Raw genomic sequence first — 9,714 nt, forward strand, 5'->3', positions numbered from 1 at the left:
CGCGTAAATCAAGAGCCAAGGGAGTGTGAGGCGTTTACTTCCACCAGTGAGTTGTGCTATCAGAAAAAATCCTACCATTTGGGGTTTGCGGTGTGTTTTTTATTCTTGAAAATTTATTCTGAAGAGGCTTCTACGTTCAAAAATAGAATCGCCTTGAAATTACATATGTTCCGCAAGGGTGACATACTTCTACAGTTGGAGTGAAGCTATTTAAATAGTTTCTCCATTGATCGTGACAACCGCGCGTTGAATAATGCTACCGTTCGTCAGGGCTGAAATTAAGTGTCTTTGGGGAAGTTGGAAAAACAGTGAGTTCCTTCTTGGGCTCCATTATGTTCATAAATTGGTGGATCAAAATAGCTTGTTGAAGTATAACGGATTAACCTCAGAACACTTGGTGAAAAGGTTATGCAGTTTTTACCCTCGCCAACAAACATGCTTCAGACAAAGCGCTTTTGGAATTGAAAAGGATATGTTGCACGAGTCTCATCCACCTGATATTTTTGATGATAGTGACGCTAACCAAAAACTAGTTAAAGTGGCAGTAATTGGAACCCCAAATGCTGGAAAAAGTACTTTGATTAATTGTCTTGTTAAAAGAAGGGTACGTACGCATGTATCGACTCTTGAACTTATTGCTTTTTCTTATTTAATTTGCAATCTTATTTAGACAGTCGCCTTTATGCTACAGGTATGTTCAATTTCCAGTAAAGTTCACACCACAAGGAATAAAGCAAAAGCAATAGTAAACGAAGGAGCCACACAAATTATATTTCTAGATACCCCAGGTGTCGTGAATGCGAGCGAAACTAAAAAGTAAGTGTGTATATCTGCGCATATATTAGTACTAACCGGTGAATCTTATTCTCAGACTGTGCACTAATTTCAGGCATAACTTGGAGAAATCCTTTCTTGTGGACACTGAGTTGTGTATGGAAGAGTCGGATCTAGTCGTCGTGGTTCATGACATATCAAACATTTGGACCAGAGATCGTCTGGATTTTAAAGTCCTCCGACTTTTGCATCTGTACCATAAAAAACCGTCTGTATTAGTTATGAACAAGGTTTGTTGCCGTGAAAAATTATTTTTTACAATTATTTTAAATTTTGGGAATAATTTTTATCATTTTGATATATGTGCTTAATACAGGTGGATTCACTTAAGTCAAAACGGAAACTTCTTGATCTCACGCGTGTTTTAACATGCGGATCTTTGAAAGGAATAGAAGACCATGGCAATGCCAAAATCAATTGTGAAAATGATCATAATAATCAATTTGTCAAAGATAATCATCGTGTAATTCCTGCGATGGATATTGATAAAGTAGTGAAGAGTCAAATTGGCTGGCCATACTTTGAAAATGTTTTTATGATATCGGCCCTTAAAGGGGACGGTGTGGATTTTATTAAGGTAAGGAAATCCTTTGTAAATTTTCCGTATGCCTATGGTATTTTTTTCTTTTTTTGTTGATTTTTGTCTTCTGTTTACTTGAGTGTATGAACAATTCCTATTCTCAAACATGCTTTATAAGTGAACAGTATTATTATTAGATTTAGTGTACCGTTCAAGGAAGTTTTTTGAAGGTAGTCTTTTGTAGCTTAGCCCTGCTACATTTCTAAGCCCTACTTAACTTGGCACTTAAAGGGTACTCAAAGAACTGCATTCCAATAAGATACTCCTTAACTATGAATACATCCTGCTTCCTTTTTTCTGAAGATTTTGTGTATTTTGTTCCTACCCCCAACCCATTCACCCAATTCATTTTCCCCTCTGTATTTCAGTCATCTACGTTCCATCGCCACTTAATTTGCCCTTTATCCCTTTTTCATGCCTTTAAATTTTTTCCAACAACCTCTTCTCCTCCCTCAACATGCCTGTAACTCCTTGTTTGTGTCTCTTTCCGCCCTTCTCCACAAAGATATAACACAAGCCTCCAATCTACTTTTATCATCTTGCCTCAGTGAGTTAGCTTCCTAAGCAATAATAATTTAGTATGAATAAAGCCCATGCAAACAAGCCAAGAATAGTCAAATAGACGTGTAAGTTAAAGGATCGGTAAAGAATAAAATCAAAATAAATGCACGAGGATCTATTTATAAGCCGTAATATTAATGTTCAAATCAATGTATTCAAGATTTTTTGTTTAAATAGAGTGTATCAGAGAGTGTAGTAAAGTGAATGCCCACCGATGAATCCATATTGTCGTGAAAGGGCATAGCCCAAACTATGTGGAGTATTATGTGAAAAATGTGGGCTTAGTATTTTTGGTAGCCTTTTAGATACAATCCCATTGTAATATTTCCTATTGAGATGAACATATTAACATATTATTGTTATTAGGTAATCTACCGGTTAAGGTAGGTGTTTGGATGGAAACAGGTACTAAATAAATATTTTGTGACCCCTAACAAAACACAAAATCCATCATCCTACTCTATATCAGGTCCCTCTTCATCTCTGAGTACTTTCTTCCTCCCTTCATCCCGTCCAACATCCCTATCCTGCTCCTTCCCTTTCCTTGTTTGCCTAACATTCTCCCCTCAATTACAGTCTTCAAAATCCCACTGCCGGTCAATTTCCCATTCATCCACTTTTCCTGCCTACATAGGATTTCTCCCAGCAAACCCCTATCTTCGCCCACCATACCATGTACTTCCTCATTTGTTTTCTTCTCTCTTCATTTCACCTTCTCCATTCTTCTCCACACCCCTATTTCAAAAGCCTCCAGTCTATCCTACTGCTTTCAATGGCCACACTTCCGCGCAGTTTATTTTTATCCGCGCCGATTATCTGGGTTCTAACCCTCAATGACATCTAGAGTTTTCTTTCAAAGTAACTGATAAAGACCCAAAATCTATAATGAATGGATGCTCATGATCAGGTACTTAGACAAGAGTTAGGTTATACATAGAGAGAGAAAGTGTTTCGCGAAAAGATTAGTTTAAGAGATGGTTGAGCCTGATACTTTGTGGAAACCCATTTGTAAAGCATGGAGAAAGAATCAAAGGCTTTGTGTTTCCAAAGTAAATAATTTATTATTGTTGACTAGTTTTGCTACCCTGGAGCATTACCTGGACTGGACATGATCCAGATGATGATACAGTGTAGCAAAAGTAGTCAACCATAATAAATTCTTTCCTGTGGAAACGCAGTCTTTGATTCTTTCTTTGTGCTTTAAAAAGATTAGCTGTATTAAGAAGGGTGAAGTAATGGAATATATTTTTTGGCAATGAATTTGTGAACATGAAGAATAAACATTGTTCCAAAAGTGTACTACATGTATATTACCACCTAAGTTGGAAGCCAAATAGATGTTTCACGTATAATTCATAACAGGATTTGGGTAGGTGTTGTTGGGCCGCCCAGTTATCACAGAAACTCAGGATCAGTGTCGATAGTGACCAGCAGGTCCTGTGTTGGAGATGAATCATGAGTGTACGGGTTCACACCAACAAAACCAACTCGTTCAATCACCGTGAGAGAAATCAAAAGATGATGAGCACAACATATGACAGCAACTCACTCTGGGTGGCCATCAGGCAGTGACTAACTCAGTCAAAGGTGGAGAAAGAATTCAAGAATTAAGCTGCATTAAGCTGTCTGTCTCCTTCCACTGTGCACATGATGTAGTGCCCTAGCATGCATATAAATACACACACACAATTCTAATTCCCTCCATACTAAAAGGAAAGACTTGTACTTTTCCGCATATTTTATTATCACCAACGTTTCACCAACTTGCAGCATCATCAGGTACCGCATGCCACAGGTCGGTGAAACACGTTGTACCATATAATAAAATCTGTGGAAAAGTACAAGTCTTTCCTTTTAGAATGGATATTAAATACTTCCACAAAGTGAAGCCTGAAACAATAGAATATATTCTAATTCTCTCCATAAATTTCTCATTACATTCACCATTCCCTCCTCCTATGTGAATACCTGGCATCACTCTTCTTTAAAAAAATCCACAAACATTCCTGCACACCCAAACTTATCAAGGCTTGTCGGTCACATCCAGTAATATATGTTTTGTAAAATAGTCTAATTGCCTTGGGAAGGTATGCTTACCAAAGAACTTGGGAAAATGGAAGCTAGGAGACAAACTTGTGAAACTTGGAATGTAATAGTGAATCATTGATATACATTACTCTTTCACTTATTTTGTCAACTTTGTGATCATTATGTTTAAAAAGTGAACAGTATACAGAGTGAGAAAACTCATTATTTATCTGTGGTGTGAATAAAATTTAGTGTTATACAAGTTTTGGTTTGCAAGTCACACTGAGTACTGAGTGGAATAATTTTGAATCATGCTAGGGACATACATGTACATATCCAGCCATACAGCCCTCAGTTCAGTGTGCATACCAACTCAGAGAAATGGAGGACCAAGTATCAGCTGACCCACCCAAAGTGAACTTAATAATGATAACTGAGATTGATTGTTTTCAAGAACACAGTTGCATTGTTCAATTTATTCTCTTTTACACAGGAATGCATTTTACAAAAAGCAAGTCCAAAGGCCTGGCTGTACCCACCCTCCGTGTTTACTGACCAGAAAGTAGAAGATCTGATTATGTTGGCTGTAAGAGAGAAGCTTCTAGATAATTTGCCCCAGGAAATTCCGTACAATATAGTGACTGAACTTGAGCATGCTAATATTTCTCCTGCAGGTAAGCTTCCAAATGTTCAAGGCTTATTTCTGTCTCGGATCAACTTCTAATGTCTAGACATGTCTTGGCCTGCTCAAGTGTGGGACAGCACCGGCATATTGTGTAACCTTCCTACAGTTTACCATACATATATCATTTTTAACATTGTACTTTTAACAGTCTTTAGCATTTAAATATGTATCATGGTTGCCGCACCTGAAAAACCTAGAAATGTTTTGGAATATTTGTGTGATCACTCTGGTAGTGTGTATCTGCCAGCAAAATCACTGTGCTTTCAGGTCACAGTATGATTTCTCTCTGGGTGAATGTCCCATAGTATTGCCCTTATTCAATCTGTGCTTGAATAACCTGGTGAAGTGTTCTAAGCCTTTCAATTACCCTTCATTTGTCTTTTTTCGTCAGGCAAAATACATAATGTGAAGATATTGGTTCTCAGAAGAAGAGATTATGTATTATAAAATACAACATTTTAGACTTTGCTGTCATGAGCTTCTCTTTATTTTATATTTCGAAGACATGTTAAAATATTGCGCATTTTAGTCCGGGCAATGAGCTGGAAGCTGGCACATTAAGAGTATTGTGACCACCCTATGTGTCATAGAGACAGATGGTGAAGTATTGGCCTGAGCTGCCAATCCATTTAAGTCTATCCATCTTGAGAGTTAAGGAAGCCCTGAGAAGGTGTATTGCTGCACTGAAAACATTAAATCACAAGTAACCACGAGCATAACATTATGTTCTATGTGGCATGATTCAGCATAACTTGATACTTTTCTAAATATGGGTGAGAAAGTGCCAAGGGTAAGGAATGGTTGGAGTTGTGTGGGATTGGCCACCTCCGAAGGCCAGCAAATTCTTTCTAGAACCGTAGAAACCCAAGTTTTGCATAAAAAATGTGGATTTAATTTATTATTAAATGATCATATTCACCACACTAATGGTACAAACCTTTTTAGTGTACTCAGCACATAATCAGGCAGGCTTGCCTGTGTGATACCATGCATGGTTGTTACTGTGCCATAAAATATTCCATTGAAAGGCTAAAAAGTTTAATGAAAAAAATATCAAAACTCCCTTTAGTAAAGCTTAAAGTAATAGAGTTAAAATGATAAAAGATACCGGTGACATGTAGCTACTTTTTATTATATGTAAATACATTGAATATGCTTTATTAAGTTTGTGTGTGCCTGTAAATCACTGCACATAATTGAAACTAACCATGCCCACATGTTAGGTTAAGAAGTGAAAATTTTAGCAAGAGAATTTTCTAGGTTAAATTATTGTGTGTCTAATAATCTAATAATTTAATAGTATCTTTAGAAACAATGGCTGTTATTGCTAACTAAGCATAGTTCAAAATAATATTTGCCCAGTAATTGACGATGGTATAGTTATTGACCACAAATCTTCAATAATGCATTTAAATATAAAGGAATTTGGTCACGAACAGAATTTGTCAAATGTTGTGATAATTTAGTAATATTATAATAAAATTGAGACATCTTCGCAACTGAGCTTCAAGTGCGTTGGCAACTGTCCGAGCACCCTAGCTTGTTGTGGTGGGAGGGGAGACCCTAATGTGGAGGGGGCTTCAAGTAGAGGTTGCCAAATGTTCTGCCCAGGGAGAGAGAGAGAGGACGAGCAAGGAAAGCGCACACATTTCTTCAAGGTGCAAGTCGAGCATAAAGGTCTTCATTGAAACAACATATCCTCATGATGCATACTGCAACTCTTTTTAGCATAGGGAAGGAAAGGGAGAATGAGGGTTGGAGGAAGGCTAGGATATGTGATGGAAAACCTTTCAAAAATCTTGCTAAACCTATAATTAACTTAACCAGTCATTAATTGATGCCTCCCCAATGAATTTGGACTTTATCTACGAAAAGGAAATACCTTTATGAAGCGAAATATCCCTACAGTTATGTTTAATGTTGTAATAATAACAAATTTTAAATTTATTTAAAGTATAAAATTAATTAAACATTGCCACAGTGAGTATCATTGGATTGGGTAAGGAAAAGGTAAGCGGATGATGCAAGGCAGAAATAAGGTGAGGAAGTTAATGTCTTGGGAGAAGCACAGAAGTGGAAGGCAGAGAGTGTTTGACAACACAGCCCCAAGGAGGACAAAGGGGATATAACTGAGGCTTGAAGCCAACTGAAATTCTCCAAAGTGAAGCTCTCCTTCCACGCTCAACTCATTGGTCACTCTGGAGTCATGTGCCACAGAGCTTCTTCCACCTTTTTCCGCTGATTTGAAAAAATATTTGACTTTCAGTATTGTGTTCAAAAAACAAGTAATGACCGTGCAGAAACATGTGTTAAGCATTTTACAGAAAAAGCAACAAAGAAATTTCCTGCTAGAAAATGCAAGATATTTTGTGAGAAGAGCTGTATTTGAGTCTATGAGAGTGGTTGTATTTGTAGTTATTGGGGGAGCCAAAGGGCAGCTTGAGTCTTTCACAGCCTATGAAAGTCCAAGAAGTTCTTATGAAGAATGAAAGTTAAGGAATGCACTTTAATAATTGTGTAGCTTTCATCATTTTCCCTACCTCATGAATGCCTATTTGTCATGTTTTATTTATATATTTTTAATATTGTAACTGGCTTTAAAGTAAATTTTGATTCATGTTCACCTATGAACCAATAAAATAGAATTTCTACGCTGGGTGAGCTTAAATACCTTTGCATTCTTCTAAAATTTAAGTCTAACATTTAAGTCTTATAATGTTTTACGGTTAGCCTAAAAAATCCAACTCATATTATCTATTCAAGCTCCTATCTCTGTATTTTGCTATAGTGGTTGCAAATGAGAAATTCTATTTCAGCTTAGTGACATATCAAGGATGAGGAATGAAAAGGTATGCATATTTTAAATTGAAATTTCAAATAAAATATGCATTTGAACCTGATATTTCAAAAAATGTCAATAAGGTATTGCTTATATTTTTCACTGTAGCAATATTGCATGGAACTGCCTTCTGTTTGAGAGTGAATTAAAGCTGTCTTTGCCTGTAGCCATACATACCAGTGTTAACCACCCTGCCCCTCCCTGGCCAATTCACGTACTTAAATGTTAGAAAGATGAATAGATTTATTCGCCATAGAACAATACATAATTGTATGGGCTTCGTTAAGATTCAATTACATTTCTAGGTGCATTAACATGCATACAAATTCATAGGAATAATAATGTACGTGAAATATATGAGTATTAAAGTTTTAAAAGACAGAATTCCATACATTGGCTCTTTCTATGTATTCTTAGACGCTATGAAAAAACAATATTTAAAAAGAAATTTTCAACATTTTTTTGAATATATTTTCTTGGGGGAGTATTCGTTTTAACTCTTCAGGAAGTCAATTAAACACAAGTCTTCTTGAAACTTCTGGAGTTTTTTGTAGTACTGCTACTCTGCAATGGCCATTATGAAAATTATCCCTACCCTTGGTGTCGTACTTGTGAACATCCCTATTTCTGACCAATGAAGGGGTTTTGGTGCAGGCATACAAAATCACATTATACATATAGATACAGGGAATGGTCATGATTTTGTGACATTTGAAGTACTCCCTGCAGGATTTTCTTGTATTTAGTTTAAATATAACCCTTAATGCCCGTTTTTGAAGTGTGAGTATTCTATTGATGTTTCCATCTGCTGAGCTCCCCCAGCAGACAATTCCATATCGAGCTATGGACTTAAATAAACCATGGTATACTGGGATTAATATTTCTGTGTTACAACAGTTGGCAAGATTTTTTAAAAGGAATAGGGCTGAACATATTTTTTTACTTCATTTTTCCATTTGAAACCTCCAGCTTAACTTGTTGTCTATTTCTAAACCCAGTAAGGTGGTATGCTATAACTCGGATATCAATTGGTTTCCTATTTCTACGGAAATATTTGACTGAAGGTCTCTATTACTAAATATCAAGTAAACTGTTTTTCTTGCATTTAGTTGTAAGCTAGAGATGATCTACTTTCCTGATACCATTATGTCCTAGTTTAGTTAAAAGAATGCTAGATTTTACAGAATCAAAGGCTTTTGATAGATCCATATTTACCCCTATAACATGCTTTTTATCACTGAAAGCTTGGGCAATTTTAGTTACATAATCACTGCATGCAGTTTCTACCCTTTTATTTTCTGTGAAATCATGCTGTGACTGAGAAAGAGAGTTGGAGAATGTGGAGAAATAACTTGTGGTATTTAAATTCAATGTACATTCTAAGTGTATGGCAGACCACATGTGTCATGTACATGGGAGTGTGATCCCTATGGTGGACCACTCAGAGAAGGGTTAATTCATCTCATTCTTTTCTGTAGGTTTCCCCTTATTTGGTGTAGCAATTCTTCTTTTTAACTGTGTGCCTATGGATCAGAGGTTGATTCATCTGATATTCCATTTTTGTGATCCCAGTCACTTTATTATAATACCTAAAAATAATAAATTTAATTTTAATTCATGCAGTAGAAATAATAAATAATTGGATTAAGGGTTATGCCCTTGTTGCATCCTCTCTCACCATTAATTCATGGTTTTACTATTTCAACAGGTGATGTCACAGCTGTTGTGCTAGTTAAGTGTGAGTTTCAGAGGCATGCTAAGATGCTGCTTAGTGGCAGAGGACGGACGATAAAGGAAGTGGCCAGGTCAGCTGAGCAAGCATTGGAATCCACTCTAATGGAGAATGTGCGGTTAAATCTTGTTGTACAGACAAAAAAATAAATTTAAAATGTTGCCCAATAATATTTATTAAATTATTTTACACTTGGTGACTTCTGGATAGGTGAATATTTATACAGATACATGTATTTAAAATTTTCAGCCTTCAGTTAATGTCATGCGTGAAGAGAGGCTACATCAGTTTCTCTATAAAATCTCAATATTTTTTGATGAGGTGGCCATCAATGCTGTGGTCAGCCTTTGAAATGGCTGTAAAAAAACTTCTCCTAATGGTCCAATTTTACGCAGCTGTAAGTGGAATTCTTGATGACTGTCGACTGTCAACAGTGACTCTAGAATCTCATCCTT

General features: G+C 36.4%; 1 protein-coding gene across 1 annotated transcript; it reads left to right on the top strand.

Annotated features, from left to right (window-relative positions):
• LOC139690386 (GTPase Era, mitochondrial) lies at positions 1–9,423 on the top strand. The gene is made up of 6 exons (XM_071587816.1): positions 1–604; positions 692–816; positions 890–1,064; positions 1,151–1,411; positions 4,497–4,677; positions 9,236–9,423. The coding sequence occupies exons 1-6, from the start codon at positions 254–256 to the stop codon at positions 9,406–9,408; spliced, it is 1,266 nt and encodes a 421-aa protein (XP_071443917.1). The 5' UTR covers positions 1–253; the 3' UTR covers positions 9,409–9,423.
• Positions 9,424–9,714: the final 291 nt, after the last annotated feature.

This window comes from Hetaerina americana, unplaced genomic scaffold (assembly GCF_022747635.1).
Source record: "Hetaerina americana unplaced genomic scaffold, ioHetAmer1.1.p SCAF_3, whole genome shotgun sequence".
NCBI lineage: Eukaryota > Metazoa > Arthropoda > Insecta > Odonata > Calopterygidae > Hetaerina > Hetaerina americana.

What these genes read in the sequence shown, in the direction of transcription:
- LOC139690386 (XM_071587816.1), top strand. Translation starts at nt 254, where the DNA reads ATGCTACCGTTCGTCAGGGCTGAAATTAAGTGTCTTTGGGGAAGTTGG. An exon ending in CTGTATTAGTTATGAACAAG is followed by an intron (nt 1,065 to 1,150) that starts GTTTGTTGCCGT and finishes TGCTTAATACAG; the next exon opens with GTGGATTCACTTAAGTCAAA. An exon ending in ACGGTGTGGATTTTATTAAG is followed by an intron (nt 1,412 to 4,496) that starts GTAAGGAAATCC and finishes TCTTTTACACAG; the next exon opens with GAATGCATTTTACAAAAAGC.